We start from the raw sequence: 19,593 nt of genomic DNA, 5'->3' as shown, positions 1-19,593 counted from the left end.
CTTCCTGGCCTGTCCCCTTGTTGGAGCCAACAGTGGTTTATGGTTCACTAAACCTTGGGGTACTTAGTGGGGTGTTCTGCTGAACTGTGACTGAAGCAGGCCAGTTACTTCTGCCCAGAGCACCAAGGAATGTATCAGGATGCGGCCCAGGACCTGCATTTCAGGGGGCTCCCTGGCCCTGATTAAAAAGCCAGATCTGACCTGTGTTCAGACCAGCCTTTGCACCCTCGCCCTCTCTTTGGTGGGAACTACTGGGTTCTCCGAAGAGGGGTGGGGGCTGTTTTTGGCTCTGAATGTTATCACAACTTCATGGGCGGGCGCCAAAGACGACGCTCGGGGCTCGGTCGGAACCGTCCGGTGCGCCCGATCCGATGCTAGCGCAGCGGCTCGCGCGCAGCCGCTCCAGCGGAGGCCTTCCAAGACGTGGCCTTTCCCTTCCCGGGCGACGCGGACTGGGGCGCACCGGCGGCAGCGACTCCCAACAGCCCCAGCCGGGAAGGGAAAGCAAAAAGCGCTTTGCCTTTCCCTTCCCGAGGCGGCGGGACTGGGGCCGCTCCGGCGGCAGCGACTCCCAACAGCCCCAGCCGGGAAGGAAAGGCAAAAAGCGCTTTGCCTTTCCCTTCCCGAGGCGGCGGGACTGGGCCGCCCGGCGGCAGTGACTCCCAACAGCCCCAGCCGGGAAGGGAAAGGCAAAAAGCGCTTTGCCTTTCCCTTCCCAGGCGGCGGGACTGGGGCGCGCCGGCGGCAGCGACTCCCAACAGCCCCAGCCGGGAAGGGAAAGGCAAAAGCGCTTTGCCTTTCCCTTCCCGAGGCGGCGGGACTGAGGCCGCTCCGGCGGCAGCGACTCCACACCATTTTTTTTCCAGAGGGGGAATCTGACTTCAGTATAAGCCGGGGGATTTTTCAGCACAAAAATGGGCTGAAAAACTCGGCTTATATTCGGTATATACGGTAAGATTGGAGAGAAATAAACTCAAAAAAGACCCAATACACATTTTATTCAAATAAACACAAATCATGGTCTAGAATTGGTAATGATATGGATGTCCCTGGGATTAAGAGCTGATCTACTTGAGGTGGAAATATAACCCAGTGTTTGGGCGGACCACAATCTAGTAAAATTGACTTGGAGAGGAGTAAAGAAGAATCTTAGGTGGACATTGAACCAAGCCATATTAAGAGAGAAAGAATTCACGGAACCTGCAGCAAAGAAAATGGATTTTTTCTTTAAAGAAAATAAAACAGAAGATACCTCACTCCAGAATGTATGGGACACAGCTAAAGCAAAGTTTAAAGGATTAGTTATAATTTATATGGCTAAATTTTACGGTGGCGCAGTAGTTGGAGTATAGTACTGCAGGCTACTTCTGATGCAGCCAGCTGCCTGCAATTTGGCAGATCGAATCTCACCAGGCTCAAGGCCTGACTCAGCCTTCCATCCTTCTGAGGTGGGTAAAATGAGGACCCAAATTTTGGGGGGCAATATGCTGACTGTAGACCGCTTAGAGAGGGCTGTAAAGCACTATAAAGCGGTATATAAGTCTAAGTGCTATTGCTAAAAAGAATAGAGAGAAAAAGCGACAGACTATGTTGTTAAGAGTATAAGAAATTGGAGTTAGAGCTTCAAGATATCTACAAAAGAAAATGCTTAAAAGACAAATGGAGATAATTAAACACAAATTGAATTTAATAGTCTCAGAAAAAATAGCTCAACAAACCAAAAGAGCAAAACAAAAATTTTCTGAGAATGCAAATAAACCAGGAAGATGGTTGGCATATAAACTGAAAAAAGAAAAAAAGTGATAAATAAATTGCAAGATGAACAGGGACACACACATTTCCAAAATGAGTCAATAAAAAGAATAGTTAAGGAATATTATGAAAAGTTATATGATACAGAAAATAAATCTATGGAAAAAATAACACAATACATGGAAGAACTTAAAGTCCTAGAAAAAATTAAAACTATACTAAATGGAAAAGTAACAGAAGCGATAAAAAGACAGAAAAATCATAAAACTTCAGGCCCAGGTTGGCTACCAGCAGAATTTTATAAATGTTTTTCAGGCACATTAGCTTCACCACTGAAGGAAGTTTGTAATGAGTTATTATTAGAAGCCAAATTGCCAAATACATGGATAGAAGAAAATATTACGCTAATACCAAAATAGGATGTAGACCTGATGCAGATAAAAAATTATAGACCAAAATCTTTATTAAATGTGGACTACAAAATCTTTGCTTCAATAATAGCAGAGAGACTGAAAAACTTTTTGATGGAATCTATCTACCCAGATCAAAATGATTTCCTACCAAAAAGACAAATAAAGCACAATTTAAGGATCATTTTAGACACATTAGAATACTATGAAACACATCCAAGAAAACAAATGTTACTAATCTTCTTAGATGCCCAGAAGGCTTTTGACAATGTAAGTTGTCAATTTATGATACATCAACTAAACTGAATGGACTGGAGAAGAATTTATAAATGTAATTAAGATGATATATCATAAACAAGTTTGGACTACCAGATTGGTCTTTATATTATCAAGCATGTGTGATAACATGGTTAAAAGAATGGATAACCTTTAAAGACTGTCATACTTAGAAGGACATGATTTACAATTAGGATGGCATGCCTTCCTATGGTATGAGAACAATAAAATCCATAGATACTTTCAAAATCACTATATAAGAAACTCACTAATACCAATATGGGAAAAAGTTAAACCTAAAATATTCCAGAATGGAAAAAATTCCAGAATGGCTCTCAACGATGGTAGCCTTTACATACCCAGATCTGGTGAAATTTGAAAAAATTGTGAAATATAAAGACATTTTGGACACTGAAGAGAAATTAAAATGGAAGCAAGAGCTTGAAGAACAGGACATTATACTATCATGGTGGCCTCAATTGCAAATAAAATCTAGATATGATATAGATATGAAAAAGGGACAAATACCTTTTGATAAGACACTATTGAACTCTGATGAAAAATTAAGGTATATATAACTTTGCTAAATTTAAAAATGGGTGATGAACAAATAAAAGACACAATGATACAATGGGAAAGAAATGTTGGCTATCACATAGAATTAGTGAAATGGCAAAATTTATTGGAAAGGAACTCTAGATTAATGATGGCAACTTCTCATAAAGAAATTTTATATAAAATGTTTTATAGATACATTTAACACCTGCTAGGTTAGCTAAAATGTTTAAAAACATGTCTAGCAAATGTTGGAAATGTAATCAAAAGATGGGCACATTTTATCAGATGGGGTGGATTTGTGCTGAAACAAAAAAAAATTGGGCAAAAATACACAGATGGCTAGAAAAGATAATAGGGAAACATGTAGATTTTAAACCTGAACTGTTTTTATTATGGATAATATCAGAAAATTTGATAAGAAAAAGTATGCATTTGGTATTACATGTTTTAATAGCAGAGAGGATTATCTTTGCACAATATTGGAAAGATGAAGAAACACCTCAAGATGAAGAGATAATTAAGATACTAGATTGCACACAAATGGATAGACTTACATTGAAAATTAAACAGAAAGAAGACACAGAATATTGTCAAACATAGAACTTATTTTACCAGTGGTTGGCAAAAAGGGGTGGAGAGTAAGAATGGAATCTGTATTATTAAGCAAATTAAATATCTAGACAAGATGTTTATTAAGCACTAAGAAATGTAATTAATAGAAAATTAATAAAATTTATTTTTTAAAAAAAATGGGTGCTTGACAACTGGCCTGTGTTTAGGACCGCAGTGTTTGCTCACTAGCCTTTCTCCCCCCTCCATCTCTACTGTGTCCAGCTGACCTTTACCAACTTCCTCCTGCTCCTGACCTGGGATACAGGCCTTGGGCCAGGGAGCATCCCATGGATGCATGCAGTGAGTGGGACAGAGCGATGGAGCCTTGTCTTCCAAAGGAAGCTCACAACGCCTGGCTAGGGAAAAAGTATTAGGAAGGAGTTGGCAGTTCACACAAGGCGGGAGAAACATAAGCTAACCAAAGGAGTGTTTTGGGAAGCATGTTGGCAGTTGGGTAAATGGCCTTGGCACAGCTTGGCACAGCTGCTTCGAAAGCCTTTCCCAGTTGTATGTGCAAAGATGAATCTTCACTTTAATGGCAGCTCCAGTGGAAGTGTTGGTGTGTGCATATTGTTGGAGGTAATTTGAAGAGTAACCACACTGGGTATTCTGGAAGATGTGACTGCAGAAATGCAGGCAGCCTTGCTGATGCCAATACTTTTTGCAGAGCTCCCTTTCAAAGACTTAGCAGAGTCCTGCTAAGTAACATGTCTTCCCTTTAAGTTAGTCGAACAATTATTGCTGATGTAGAGAGATTCCCATTTAGAAAATAACAGTCATGGTTCCTACTTGAACACACGTGTAAGTGGATCATAAGCTTCCTAACAGACAGGAAGCAGCAGGTGAAGCTAGGCGGAATCACATCTGATACCTGTACAATTAGTACAGGGGCCTCCCAAGGCTGTGTGCTTTCTCCACTTCTCCTTATATACCAATGACTGCATCTCAAATGATCCATCTATTAAAATACAGAAGTTTGCAGATGATACAGCAGTGATTGGTCTCATTCGAGACAACAACGAATCCGCATACAGACAGGACAACTTGCCTTGTGGTATAACTGGAACAATCTGGAACTGAACACACTCAAAACCGTAGAAATGGTGGTAGACTTTAGGAGAAACCTTCAAATTTCTAGGTTCTATCATATCATAAGACTTAAAATGGACACCTAACATAAAAAACATCATCAAAAGAGCACAACAAAGAATGTCCTCAGAAAGCTCAAACTGCCCAAGGAGCTGCTGATCCAGTTCTACAGAGGAATTATTGAGTCTCATCTGCACCTCTATAACTCTGGTTTGGTTCTGCAACCCAACAAGACAGACACAGACTCCAGAGAGTAATTAGGACCGCAGAAAAAACAATTACTACCAACGTGCCTGCATCGAGGAGGATGAGTCAAAAGAGGGCTGTGAAAATATTTACAGACCCCTCACATCCTGGACATAAACTGTTTCAACTCCTACCCTCAAAATGACACTATAGAGCACTGCACGCCATCACTCTGCTAAACAAATAATTCCCTCAACACTGTCCAATCATTTACAAAGTCTGCACTACTATTACTATTCTCATTACTCCTTATCGCCCCTCCCCTCCCACTTGCAACTGTAACTTTGTCGCTTGTATCCTTATTTATATTGACTGTTTCCTAGTATGATTTGATTGCTTATTGTACCCTATGACTATTATTAAGTGTTGAACCTGATGATTCTTGATGAATGTATCTTCTTTTATGTACACTGAAAGCATTTGCACCAAGACAAATTCCTTGTGTGTCCAATCACACAAGGCCAATAAAGAATTATATTCTGTTCTATTCTGATATATTTTTTCCTAGTATACATATCTACATTTTCACTTCAGGGTGAAAATTTTCATCTTAAGAGATAAACATTTTCACTGCATATCATGTTGTTGTTATAGTGTTTTGATATTTGCTTTGGGGATGGGTTGTTAATGTACTATTAGCTGCCAGTATCCACCATATAAACTGTCCAAATAAATATATAAATATTACAATAAGTAATTCCACACAATTATTTGTTTCAGTTGGTCTTGGATTGGTTGCTGCCAGAGTCTCCGTCATCTTGATCTCTCTGGTTGTGAAAGAATAACAGATATGGCTGTAAGAAAAATTTCTAAAGCTCTAGGGATTTTGTCTTCCCACGAAATACAATCTCAGAAAAGTTTTCAAAACAGGAGAGGAAAAACTGTGTGGAAAAACGAAGAGATTGCCTTGGAGTTCAGCAAAAAGGATTGTGGCCTGCATTATATAACAAACGAAAATGTGATCAAGGAAGAAGGAAGCCATTGGAATGTACCTGTCAGATCAGAGGGTTTCAACTCTGCTTATATCTGGATGTTAGATGCCAAATATCTGGCCGATATTGAAGATGCTGCAGAGTGGAAGCACAGAAAATTTGAAGGAGATCGTGTGATAGAACCAGCCTCCCCTTTCCCTTGCTCTGCATCCTGCTGCAATAAAGGCATTTTTGGACTAAGGACTAGCTTTTGTTGGCAGGAGCAGCAACCTTGTGCTTCTGTGGCCCTCACCTACTGTGGCCACTCTTTTTGTTGTGCCGGGTCAGCATTAAAAACTTTCCAGGCACTCCCCCCATCCCCTGAGCTGCTTAACCACACACCAAGGACTAATAGGCAGAGGGAGGGGAAAGACTTGACACACCTCATGAGTGCAAAATCGGACCAAAAGGCAGCCCGAGTTCTTCAGTTCCTCAGTTTGTCAGGATGTTATCAGATAACAGATAATGGTCTCAGGTAAGTAATCTGTTGTAAGAGATTACTGTAGCTGTTTTGAAAAAGCCAGAGCACAAACGCATGCCACTAATCCTTTCTTTGGTATTTCTATTTCTCACACAGCTGAATTGAGCAATAGCAATGAAGCAATGAATGAATAGCAGTGAAGTTTTTTCCCCATTGAGAGAAGCCAGAGTAGGGTTAGAAAGGAGACCCAAACTCATCGGTAGCCACACATTGCAATGAACAGGAATATGCATTAAATTTTGCAGTTACTGCCAAGCAGGGACAAAAATAGCCAGAGAAATGATTGAAGGCTGGGAAACGGGCCCTTCATCCGTCAATGGGAGTGCTCATTTACTACCAGCCTATCGGGTACTTAGGAGCCAAAGGCATGGTGGCACAAGGAAACAATTAAGGACTTTAATAGCCAGCCATCAACACCCTAATTAACAACAAAAAGTTACACACAATCAGGAATCATAAATATAGTGATAGAACAGCCCAGTGCACATATTCTGGAGAGAGATTTCCTGATGCCATGGGCCCCAGCGTGAGCTTGGAAACTTGGAAGAATAAATCTTTGGTCATGGTGACTGACAGATTTGATCCTGCAACATTATGCTGGGACACTTATATTTACCTTCATTCACAATAATAGTTATGATTTTTCTTCAAATATGAGTAAGGTTTACCTTTATATCTTCTGCCTAGAAGGTAGGGCTGAAAACTTCCAATTCTTTTAGGAAACTTCTCCCCTCAATCTCTAATTTTACCTTCTAGAAATATATTCTAGTCTTTTTTCTTGCTTCCATCTTGAAGACCAAGAACTCATAGCCGAAACCAGGAGCCATGGGAACTTCTAGAGAGGCAGCAGAGATCGTGAACAGCACTGGCAGTGAGCTCAGCTTTCCATTGGAGTACGCATTGCAGCAATTTCTGCAGCCTCTGTTTGGATAGATTAGGCAATGGGAGTAATAGAACAGGGCTGTCAAATTGGCGGCTAGTGGCCCGGATGTATCTTGCGCTGGTCATGCCCACACCTGGTTTAGTGAAGGGGGGGAAGTCGGGATACGTCACATGATGCCGTGACACCGCAAGTTTGCCACCCTGACTTAGAATAAATCTTCTGATATCCTGAGCAAACCCACTGGGTAGTTCTGACAGATTCATTGTAGAATCCAGAAAAGTGAGCCTACAACAAAAGCAAATGAGTCCCCATAATTAGAATGGCAGTAGGAAGACTAAAGAGCACCAGGTATAGCAATATGGTGGAGAAAAATTGCTGAGCTCTGATTCAGCAGGGAGACATAAGGTAGTCTAATAATAACAGCTCAGATTATGAGGATGATGAGGTTTTAGATTATGCTTTGCATGGTCCACAACTAATATCAAAGGCTTTTTAATGCTGACTTACTTTGGTGATACCTAAATCAGCAAAAACGATCCTACATCACTACAATCAGCCAATGTTATCCTTTCAAGTTTCAAAATAAATATTAGAAAGGCTTTTCTAGACTTCATAGAGATAATCAAGAAACAGTGAGTAGGACCGGTGTAACTCAAGACACCCTCCACATTGGCGTGGAGGTGTATCTCTCTTTGCCATGATATCACGGGGTGCCTGCTTTCTGCCTAGCAGCAATTTGCTAGCAACGGTCTTAATGTATAAGTGAAATATAGTTGCTCACAGTTTGACTGGAATGTAGGACAAAGTATGTAGAAACTGTTAGGGAATCAGGGCTGCAGCTGACCCATCAATTATTGTTTAGGTTTTGATGATATTGGCATATTAATTAAAAGTTGTGGAGTATAATATGGTTATAAAACAATATACTACTATGTTATATATCTAGGGGCATGATGGCCTCAGCGGTTAAAGACGCTGAGCCTGTAAGCTGGAAAGCTGACAGCTCAGGTTCAAGACCCGAGTGCCACGCGATGGGCTGAGCTCCTATTACTTGCCCCAGCTCTTGCCCACCTAGCATGCAAATGCAAGCAGATAAATAGTTAACCACAAGGCAAGTGTTCCATGTGCCTCAGTGAATAGTTATGCTGGCCACATGACCACAGAAATGTCTTCAGACAATGCTTGGTTACCTCACCTATGGAGATGAGCACTGTCCCCTAGAATTGAACACAACTGGACAGGAGAAACCTTTACCTTTGTTATGTATAACACAATACAATTATTGTTACTGTTCTAATGAAAAAAAGTTTTCCTTTGCTCCTCATGTTGGTTCCTATCTTCCAGCATTGCAATCCACATGGCCCCCTCCTCCCCTTGCATTCCCCCAAGAGGTAAGAATTTTCCAGGCATTTGAGGCACCAGGGAACGGTTATAAATCAAGTAAAGTTTAGCTAGTATACATAGAGAGGAGAAAGAACTAAATGTATGAAATCCAACCCCCCACCCCTTCTTCCACTGAAGAATGGCAGGTACATGGATATCACATATTGCCCTCATAAAAATGGAAAATTCACCTGGAAGACATCAAATATATAATTCATTAAGAATTAGGATGGTTTGTGTGGGTATTTCAGGTGGAATTTCTGTAACAGTGTGCGGGCTTTTACATGTTTTTTTGGCTACCCATTTGTTTTGGGAGGAGAGTAGGTGTTTCCATGCTACTAAATATTGTGTGGAGCTATGGTGACTGCATGAATCAAGGATATCTCTAATTTCAAAATGTTGTTCTCCTTCCATCATAATGGGGGGTTAGAGGTGTGGGTAAAGGAGGTCTGATGCTTGAAGTGATTTCTGGTTTGAGTAGACTGCAGTGAAATACTGGATGAACCTGTCTAGATGTCTTAGGAAATAGGAGTTCTACAGTGACAGGGTTAATGATTCTAGTGATGGGAAATGGGCCAATGAATTTTGGTCCCAGTTTTTTAGAAGGTTGTAATGATTGTAGGAATTTTGTAGATAAATATACGTGGTCCCCAACCTTGAACGGTTTAGGTTCACTGCGTTTTTTGTCAGCTTGAGCTTTAAAAGCTGCTCTAGGGCTAGTCTGACCACTGGCCAAGTGGTTTGTAAATTGCTTATCCATTCCTTAAGGGAGGGATGTCAGGTTCCTTGGTGGGTAGCTCTGGCATGGGGTTTAATTCTTGTCCTGTGGCTATCTGGAATGGGGTGAAACCAGTGCTACTGTGCACAGAGTTGTTATAAGCTACCTCAGCAAAAGGCAAAAGGTCAGTCCAGTTGTCTTGTTGGTAGCTAATAAAACATCTTAAGTATTGTTCTAACACCCCGTTGGGTCTCTCAACCCCACATTCGTTTGTGGGTGGTGTGAAGAGCTCAACTGGGTGGAGCCTAACAGGTTTTAAAAAGCCCGCCAAAATTTGGAAGTATGTTAAGTACCCCATCCAAGAACTCCATGTAGACGATATATGTGTACTAAAAACATTTTTGCTAGTGCCTTGGCTATTGGAATTTTCTGGCAGGGTATAAAATGGACTTGTTTTGAAAAGAGGTCCGTTAACAACCCAAATAACTGTTTCCCCATGCTTTCAGGCAGTTCCACTATAAAATCCATATAAATCTCTCCAGGATGCTGAAGGTTCGGCTACAGTTTGTAGAAGTTCTGGGGATTTTCCTTGTCATCTTTTTGCAGCTGTGCAGGTGGGGCAGCTAGCAACATAGCTCTCGATGTCTTTTTAAAGGGATGGCCACTAGAATTGTCTCTTGATGAGGTGCAGAGTTTTTACAAATCCAAAATGTCCAGCTATTTTGGAGTCATGACATTGTTTCATGAGGCCCAGACTTTGGCTGGCAAGGACATAAAGTTTGTTCTCTACCCAGGCTAAACCACCCTTAAATAAGCAAATATTTTTGTGAGCCTGGAACCAGTCATCCTTAAGTAGTGCCTCCTTAAATTTGGAAGCTGTTGCACTGTCAGCAAGTGGTTCTTTTTTGACTTGCGCTCGGGTGATTACTTTGGCGGCTAGCTGGGTTATTTGGAGAATTGGTTTAACAAATTCAGTCTTTTTGCTTTTATATTGCGGTTTTCTTGACAGGGCATCAGCTAAAAAATTCCTCCCCTCTGGGAGATAATTGAGAGTGAAATTAAAACATTTAAAGTATTGCGCCCAACGTACTTGTTTGGGGGAAAGTTTTCCGTGGAGCTTTCAGCACTTCTAAATTTTTATGATCAGTCTAGACTTCAAAGGGGATTTTGTTCCCTTCTAAGAAATGTCTCCAGGTGAGGAGAGCGGCGTATGCCTCTTTCTCCATATGGCACATATTTGCTTGGTTTCTGTTTCTGTTAATTTCGTGGAAGTGTATGAATATGGTTGCAATTGTCCATGTTTGTTCTTTTGGAGTAGGACTGCTCCTACTGCCACGTCACTGTTTGGTTGACAAATGGCTGTTCTGGGTCTGGGTGTTTTAAGATTGGTTCGATTAAGAATAGTTGTTTAAGTTTTTGAATTCCGCTTGGCATTCCTTGGTCCAGTTAAGGGGTTACCTTTGTTTTGGTTTCCTGCCCCCCTTTTGTTTTTAGCAAGTTTGTAATGGTGAGGGCGATATTCAGAAAAGCTGGAATGAACTGGTGGTAAAAGTTTGCAAAACCCAGGAAACTTTGTAGTAGTTTGCGGGTTTGAGGTGGCTCTCAATTGATGATGGCTTTTACTTTTTGTGGATCCATCTCTATTCCTTCTTGGGATATTCTATATTCCAGGTAGTCAATTTTTTCTTGGTAAAACTCATATTTAGGGTGTTTTGCATAGAGTTTGGCAGCTTGGAGTTTCGTGAGAACTGCCCGGACTAGCTTTATGTGCTGTGCTTTTGTTTCGGTGTAAGTTAAAATGTCGTCAAGATAAACTAGGACCCCTTTGTATAAATGTTCATGGAGTACCTCGTTAATTAGTTGCATAAATACAGCAGGGGTTCCTTGTAATCCAAAAGGCAGTACTTTAAATTGGTAGCACCCCAGTGGGATGTTAAAAGCAGTCTTCCACTCATCCCTTTTCCTAATTCTGATGCATTAGTATGCCTCTCATAAATCTAGCTTTGAAAAGATTTTTCCTTTAGAGAGGTGGGTCAGCATGTCCTTCATAAGGGGGAGTGGGTTCCACGCTGATTATGTTCATATTCCTAAAATCCACACAAAGGCATAGGGTGCCATCTTTCTTTTAGCGAAATAATACTGGGGCAGCTATTTTTGGTAGGGTGGGTTTGATGAAACCTTTTTAGATTTTTGTCGATAAACGCTCTGAGGTGGAAGTTCATCAGATGCCTCCTCGCTGAATACTTCAGCCAAATCCTGGTATTCTTTGGGGATACTAGTGGGCTCAGCAGGGTGGCCGGCCATGGCTGTTTCCCTGTTCTCTTTCCTTCCTTTCTTCCCTCTGGGATGTTTATAAATGTTACATGTTCCTGAAAATGTACGGTTTCTCTTCCAGTTTATTTTAGGGTTCATTGATGTAGGGTCCCCTTGGTTGAGTAAAATTTAAGGAAGAATTTATCTCTCTCTCTCTCTGGGTTGACCACTATTACGGAGCCTGCTTTATGTAAGGACCAGCCTCTCCCCCCCTTCATATAAACTCTTGAAAACTTTGTATTTCAAAAGGAACCTTTTATTGAAAAGGGGTGAAAGCAAGTCAGAATTCAAAGCAGGCTCTGAGATCCCTTGGCATACAACTAGGAAATAGGTTATAGGAAATTAGAGATCCCTCCCAACAGTCCGATGTGGATTCCACCAATCCGCAGGTGTGGAGATATTGTAACCTATGTCTCTGAGAAAGCAGTTAAGTAAAGTTTCTCAGGGCTATCTTCCAGCACTGCAATCCACATGGCCCCCTCCTCCCCTTGCATTCCCCCAAGAGGTGAGAATTTTCTGGTCATTTGAGGTGCCAGGGAAGGTATAAATCAGGTAAAAGGTTATGTCAAAGACAAGGCAAGAAATAGAACACCTAGTATATACATTGAGAGGAAAAAGAACTAAATGTATCAAATCCAACCCTTCCACCAAAGAATGCAATTTAAATTTAAAGAATTTAAATAAAATTTAAATAAAAATTAAAGAATGTAATTTAAATTAAATTATTACTTTGTTATTGTATTTGTTCTTCTGTTTCTTTTGTGATCTTGGTGGGGGGAGGATTTCTGTTCTTGGCTGGTATACCAGAAGGGAGAGGGCTTTCCCCATGGAAAAGGGGTAAATCCAATTACAAGAGGTGGGATTAACCACTTGCTGTCAAGATCATCTTATGGGAGATATATTTTACAATCACTATTGTAACAAAGATAAAAGATGGCAAGTTCTGCAAATCAGATGGAATATAGATGTTTCCAAAGCAGTTTTTAAATTGTTGAGCTGAGAATAATTAGAACAATTTATTAGAGGATTTGAAATCTTCTATTAGCTATTGTGAAATAATACTAAGCTCTACATAGATCTCAAATATTGGACTGTTATTGATAGGTTTTGAGGCCAATGTAGGTCACAGTCTTTAAAATAGAACTGCTGCTTGGAACTTTTGTTTTTATACTTCCTCACTCAAAAATCTGTTACCACTTTCCACTTTGACCTCTTGCAGATCATTAGCTTTAGATGAACTGTGACCTCCAGGAACTGTTGCTATTTATGGGTGCAGTGGTTTGGCAACACAATTGCATATTTCTCCCAGCATTCCTGAGTTGAATTTCTGACAGCCAGAGCATATAGGGAAAAGACTGCAAACAATTGGCATAGTTTGGATGGATGGATAAGGGAAATTCTTGACATGGTTTTAACTGAGCTTTGTTTTCCACTCCTAGGATGTTGGCTCTTAGAGGTGGGCTACCTTATCTAGAACACCTCAATCTCTCTGGTTGTCTGACAGTAACCAGTGCAGGTCTGCAAGATTTGGTCTCGGTGTGCCCGTCCCTAAATCATGAACACTTTTACTACTGTGACAACATAAACGGTAATGTTTTTTGAATAAAAATTTCAAAATCTTTTTCTTCATATAGGTGGAAGACCTCCAGTATACCCTACAAACATTTGATAAATTGTTGCTAAAGATAGATTTAAAATTTATTCTAAGTTTATGCTGTTTTCTTAAGGAATCATAGTTGCGAGGAATATTAAAGAATTTAGTTTCAGTCAAATAGCTAACGATCGATTTATAAAAGAAAGAAATCTCTAGTTTTTGTGTTTGCTCTTATTCTGGCATACATGTTTGTAAAAAGATTAGAAGTAACATGTAATCTTGTTTTGAAGTTTTGATGACTTGAAGTCTCAATATTTTAATTTTGAGTGCTTTCAAAGATTATTTAGTACCAAGTATCTTACTAATAATATTCTAACTACCAATTTTGTTTTCAGTGCAAAAGTACATTTAAAAATGGCAGTCTTGCTCAGAGTTGAAATCATCTTAAGCCTGAAACAATTTCTGAACTTACAAACCAAAAGCCATGTTGGGAATAGTCTTGGCAGAAATGCTCCTGTATGATGGTTATGTTGGTATCTTTAGCAAGTTCCTGACTTACCACTTGTTACACCTCATGAAAGTGAAATTTGCACATGACAAATGTTGCTCTCCAAGCGTGTTTCAGAATAGATTTGCAAAATGATAAAATACTTCTCAATGGTTACAATTACATCTGTTTCAAAAATGACATCTAGTGCTACTTTCATTTTCTCTTTCTATAGTGAGGAATTCCATAAGATGCAGCATTTTATTTTTACTTGAAGTATAGAAATTTGAATATACTGGGCAGGTCTACTGTTAACTGCTTATAGGAGGAAACTGAGGCTGTGAGGGCTTAAATGTTCTGACCAACCAGATTCCTATAGCCTGCACAAATATCAGTGAGAAATATACAAGATCATGTGGGGAGGGGCTTAATTTCATTTCATGCCTATAAAACATGCTGGGACTTCCTATTGGGGGGGCGTATTGTTGGAGAAACAGGGTAGTTTGAGGGAAGGAAGCAAACATTGAAAAATTAATGAAATGACAATGACTAAATGTGGATTTTTTTGCTAAAAAAGTTGTATTTTTAACCCAATTACAATCTTTCCCTGGTAATTCGATTGTTTGGAAGTTACTTCAGCATTCTTCTATAGACAAAACATACTGTATATAGAAAATCAGTAGCAAAATTTAGGATTTTTAATCTTACTAAATTCTTCAATATGATGTTGCACTAGCACACTGATTATAGTTTCAGTAAGGAATCAGAAAGGTTATATTAAGATTGGAATATATAGATGAAATATCTATATATTGCTAAGGTCAACATGATTGATTGTGCTTGTTCATTAAGAGAAGTTTGACTGAAACTCAGTGGCACACCTATTTTTATATGTCAGATAATATAGGCACTGGATTGCATGTTTTTTTAAAAGAAAAAGTCCTAGCAAATGGAGGTAAGTAGCTTTTGATAGTGATTTAATGTGCAGTCCAGTTTTTTTTGAAAGTTTCATTAGTAAGTGATGGCTCACAATGTCCCTTTAATTTTTGTGGAGTAATATACTTAGATTGGATGAATCTGTGTATTCCATTATTCCCTGTAATCTGAGATTTCCCCATTCATCAATAACCTTTCACTGATTTTGTTAGTGCAACTTGTAACCCTTAGTGAAAGTCACAGAAACACATTTCTGCTAGGAAAGTTTCTGCTCAGCCTGCATCCAGTCCCTTTTTCTTCCTTTCACATTTGTTCTGTCTTTACACAGGTCCTCACGCTGGAACCGCCAGTGGATGCCAGAACTTGCAGTGTGGTTTTCGAGCCTGCTGCCGCTCTGGTGAATGATCCAACTCCTTACCCTTTTTGTCTACTTCATTTAGCTCCACAGGCTTCCTCTCATGCACTTTACCGTTTGCATCTTGTTCTTGACTGTTTTCTTTAGGAGTGTGAATTGTTTTTGCTGCGTAATTCAGAAACTTGTAAGCAACCTGTGTAGGGTTTTATCATTTTTCAGAGTGTTCTGTACTGATTTGGAAGGTGAGAGTTAAATTTTTTTGTGCTGTGAAAAGAAATTATTAAATCACCTTCACCCTAATGTTTGGCACTTAAATTTGGGGTTTCCCCTCCTCTTTGTGCTAAGTCCATAAAAAAGCTTATATGGAAATTTTTCAGTGAATGTAAAACACATTTGGATAACAATATATATTAACTAGTTATTTTCCCCATAACCTTATGCCAGAGTTGTTCTTTATGAATTGGAGATTCTTTCTGTCTTTTAGTACTGATTTCACATTTTAGGCTTGAGGAACAGTAAATAAAACATTCCCATCAGCATCAGAGTTTGTTAGTCTGATAGCGCTACAGCAGGCCAGTGACTGCCGTTGTCACATCATCTTGTGGGCTTCTCAAAGCATTTGCTTAACTGTAGATGCATAGCAACCATAATTCCCTACATCTTCTATGTAGACATACTAAAGATGTTGAATTTTGAAAGGGATTTTCTAAGAAGCAATTTCTCTGTGATCAAGAGCAACTATAATAAACTGCAGCTTTAAGAAACTTTCTTGTATCCATTTGCATGCTGGGAAGATACAAAAAGGTAGAAGATGATTTGTTATTCGTGCTAGGTGGCAATGTGTTTACAAGTAGACCTCACTGACTGCCTGGTACAGCAGAGTGCTGAAAAAAATAACTGCAACCATGGAATAAGTTTACCACCCATGCAGTCATGTGACTACCATTACAGTCATATGCATTGTCCTATGTCTGACCTCCCCCCCTGCAGAGTAGAGACTGAAGAGGAAGGAAGCAAGAGAGCATAAGCAGGTACATATTAGGGAATACACCCAGATGTTTGTGGCTTCAAGCCCCAAGCATGTTACCCAAAGGAACCAGCAGAACTGCATTCCTTTTGATGGATATTATCCATTGTTTGTCTGCTTACTCTCTTATAATCCCTTCCTTTGCAATAATTAAATAATGAATTAATTTTTTAAAAAATTTCATTCTTCCTAATTTTCCCAGCACTGGGGTGAGCATTTCAAAGGATGGAGGTGTGACAAAGCATAGTCACAATCTTATGGTTTCCCACTTCGTCAATGCTTTGTTTAGCAACCAGGCTGCTGGTCCCAATTGTTGTCACTAAATGAGAACTACCTGTATTGAAAAATACAATGCTTGGTTTCATGTGACATGCAGTCTTGAGAGCTGTGACTCCCCCCAAAAAAAAAAAAAAACACCACCAAAGGAATTTGTCCAAATGGCCACCAACAAATAAGAGGATAGGAGGATTTGAAAGAACTTTTCTGAAAGTAATTTTGTCATAATTCTGTGTCACAATTGGATGAAAATAAATGTACTATATGTTAATGTTTATTTTGTAAATAAGTTACCTTGATTTATATGATATCTTTAAAAAATCACTTACAGAAGCTTTAAGTTTAAAAACAACTCATAAGACATGTATACATACTTCGCGTTAACAAGTAAAAAGACTGCAGACAGAAATTCAAATACATTAGTGTCCTGCCATTCTATTCCAAACAGTTCAGTTTTCAGATATTCAGTTCAGTGGTTGTTCTGGTAAGAGTCCTCCATTTGATTTCCTTCCACGAAATGGGAATGGGAACTTTTTGCACAGATGCCCAGAATTTGCCTCGTGTATTGAGAGTTTACTTGCCTACCTGTACACAATGGTATCTCTAAGATTAAACGATCAGGATTCAGATCTAAGAATCAAAGCCTGGAAGTAATAGTTGAGATTTTTGCTGCCCCAGGACAGAAAATTTTATACAACTATAAAGCAATTTTCATCAGGAGAATTAAAGGATAAACATGGGTACACAGGTATGCTGCCTTGAACTGCTGGATGAAATGTGGATAGGAATCAACTACGGCATACCTATTTCCCTCGGTAACTCTCCTCCCTGTCCATTTTGGAGAGTAATCTCCATGCTTCTAAGTTGCCTTTTCTACTATACTCTTACAATCTTCACAGCAACTGAAAGGAGTCTTATCTAATTAACTCTGATTGGGGGTGGGATGTTTTACACTTCAATAATATCAAATGAAAATAAAATGAAAAAGTTGCTCTGCATCGAATACACCTCAGCAGCATTAAAACTGGACATGTTTTACCAATTCTCATTCCATCTGCAACTTAAGAAAGCTTCTGGTCTCCAGAGGTTGTGGTTGCTCCATCACTGAAGGTTTTGAAGAAGAGATTGAACAGCTATTTGTCTGGAATGGTCTGTCTTGACTGAGCAGAGGGTGGACTAGAGCAGGGGTCGCCAACCTTTTGGACCTCAGGGACCACCAAACTCATAATTTTAAATCCTGCGGACCACTAACATGAATTTTGAGTGACGGTGACTTGATGACGTTGGTGGGAATGAGAGAGAGAGAGAGAGATCTGATTTAACCTCAGAGGGCTGGCGGTGATGTTTTCTCTCTCACACATAGAAACACACACAAACACACAGAGGTCCCTCACACACACACACACCCCTTCCAAGGCAGCCAATTCCTAACTTGCTTCTCAGCTCCATTCTCAGGGGGAGAGGGAGAGAGAGAGAGAGAGAGAGAGAGAGAGACTGTATCCTGCGATCCCAAATAAAGAACGATCAATCGGTAGAAAAACGGGGTGGGGGATTTTCCTGCAGGGTCTCTGCAGAAAAAGCAGAAGCAGCCAGAGACCCTGGGAAAATACCCCCAAAAGTGTGCAGGAAAATTCTCCACCCTGTTTTTCTACCGATCGATCATCGGTAGAAGCAGGATGCCTTGAAATGAGAAAGACTCATTTCTGGTGGGAGTTTGGGGGAGAGAAAGAAAGACTTTTGCTGCTTCCCTTGCATGCAGCCAAAAACAAAAGAAAGAAATGGAAAGCAGCAGCCCGGTGGCCAGGCCAGGCACGTGGGGTGAGTGGGGCAAGTCGTCCCCCCCCGCGCTTTCCCACCTCACCTCACTACCTCGTGTTGTTCGCAATGCAAGCGACACAAGCCTTGTGTTCCCGTGCAGCCTGGATTAAGTGCTTTGGGAGTGACATTTCTCTGCGGACCACCAAAATTTTCTTGTGGACCACCAGTGGTCCCCGGCCCACCAGTTGGCGACCACTGGACTAGAAGATCTTCAAAGTTCCTTCCAACTTTATTATTCTGTATTTTGCAATAATCTTCACATTTACCAAACTAATCTACGTATATTATTCAGAACTCTGCTGCTTTTTCTTCAGAAGCTCCAGGCGACCTGTATGGGCGTCTTCATTTTATATCTATAGCCACCATCCAATAAGGTAAGCTGGGCTGGGGGAGACCATCTTGCACTTAGTTATGGAGCTTCCATGGCTGAGGCTGGGTCAAGAGCTACCTTTTTTCCCCCCCTGCTACACTCCCTGGGCATTGAGTTTAATAGGTCATCTAAGGTTTGAAGGCAAAAGTAATGAAATCTTCTGAGACAAGGGTATTCCTGCCTTGATGTGACAGGAGATACAGAAGGACATGATTGACTAAGCACATGCAGGTACCAATGGCTTTCAACTCCTGATTGCTCATTCTTGCCAGCCTCCTTGATAGTGTTAGTAGCCCTTGGAATTTGGCACCAAAACCCCTGGGGTGCCACCACAAAGATGTTTCTGTAGATAAACCTTAACTCTACTGTGGGGATCAGGCAGGAAATTCCTTGAACAGCAGCAACTATTGGACTTTGTGGAAACAATCTGTTTCTGTGGAGCCCTATCGATTACAAACCAAAGCAGCCACGTAAATCCACACTGAAAGGATGTGTTTGGGGTAAGCATGAACATACGCAGCTAGTGCAAATTCTGTGTTTGGAATTTCAGTTTTATGAACTCCCGTACTATATACAGCTTCAACTATGGATGCAACATCTGAAAATGGCAAGTGGATGGGAAATCCAGAGACCTGCAAGAAGGGAAAGAAGAAGGAGAAGAAGGGTTATCTAATGACACCACTTCTATCATACCGGCTTCTAACAGCATTGGATGGGCCCTGCAAAGCGTAGATATTCTTAACCACTAACTGAACATAGTTCCTTTTCTGCCGTTTACATTAGAAAAAAACAAAGTTACAAGGCAAATAGTTGAACAAAAAAGCAGTCTTTTAATCAATTTTGCAGGCCTAGAAGTCGGGAAAAACTGCAGAACACTGCTTAGGAGTTATTTTCAATCATTTACCAACTGGTTATGGAAATAAAAAGATGTTTATGGGTGTGTCTTTAAGGTCCCGTCCCCCCCCCGAGACTAATAAGGTTGTGTAGTAAATTTCTGTATGTTCTTTCGCCAGTTTCTTCTACGCTGAATTTGGTCAT

General features: G+C 40.3%; 2 protein-coding genes across 9 annotated transcripts in view; one reads left to right on the top strand and one right to left on the bottom strand.

Annotated features, from left to right (window-relative positions):
• FBXL5 (F-box and leucine rich repeat protein 5) overlaps window positions 1-16,642 on the top strand; it is a 40,383-nt gene extending 23,741 nt beyond the window's left edge. For both annotated transcript variants that reach the window (XM_087963700.1, XM_026675864.2), the window contains 3 exons: window positions 5,664-6,389; window positions 13,132-13,280; window positions 15,038-16,642. In XM_087963700.1, the coding sequence (XP_087819826.1) occupies window positions 5,664-6,389; window positions 13,132-13,280; window positions 15,038-15,114 (952 nt within the window). In that variant the 3' untranslated portion in view covers window positions 15,115-16,642. The remainder of the gene's footprint in view (window positions 1-5,663; window positions 6,390-13,131; window positions 13,281-15,037) is intronic.
• A 2,002-nt stretch (window positions 16,643-18,644) lies between these two features.
• Window positions 18,645-19,593, bottom strand: part of CC2D2A (coiled-coil and C2 domain containing 2A) — a 1,114,036-nt gene continuing 1,113,087 nt past the window's right edge. For all 7 annotated transcript variants that reach the window (XM_087963696.1, XM_087963695.1, XM_087963697.1 and 4 more), the window contains one exon: window positions 18,645-19,187. In XM_087963696.1, coding sequence (XP_087819822.1) covers window positions 18,999-19,187 — 189 coding nt within the window. In that variant the 3' untranslated portion in view covers window positions 18,645-18,998. The remainder of the gene's footprint in view (window positions 19,188-19,593) is intronic.

The sequence above is a fragment of the Notechis scutatus genome, chromosome 4, assembly GCF_049901735.1.
Source record: "Notechis scutatus isolate UNSWTSFEM ecotype Mainland chromosome 4, rNotScu1.2, whole genome shotgun sequence".
Taxonomy (NCBI): Eukaryota; Metazoa; Chordata; class Lepidosauria; order Squamata; family Elapidae; genus Notechis; species Notechis scutatus.
This window is presented reverse-complemented; position numbering and strand designations above follow the sequence as displayed.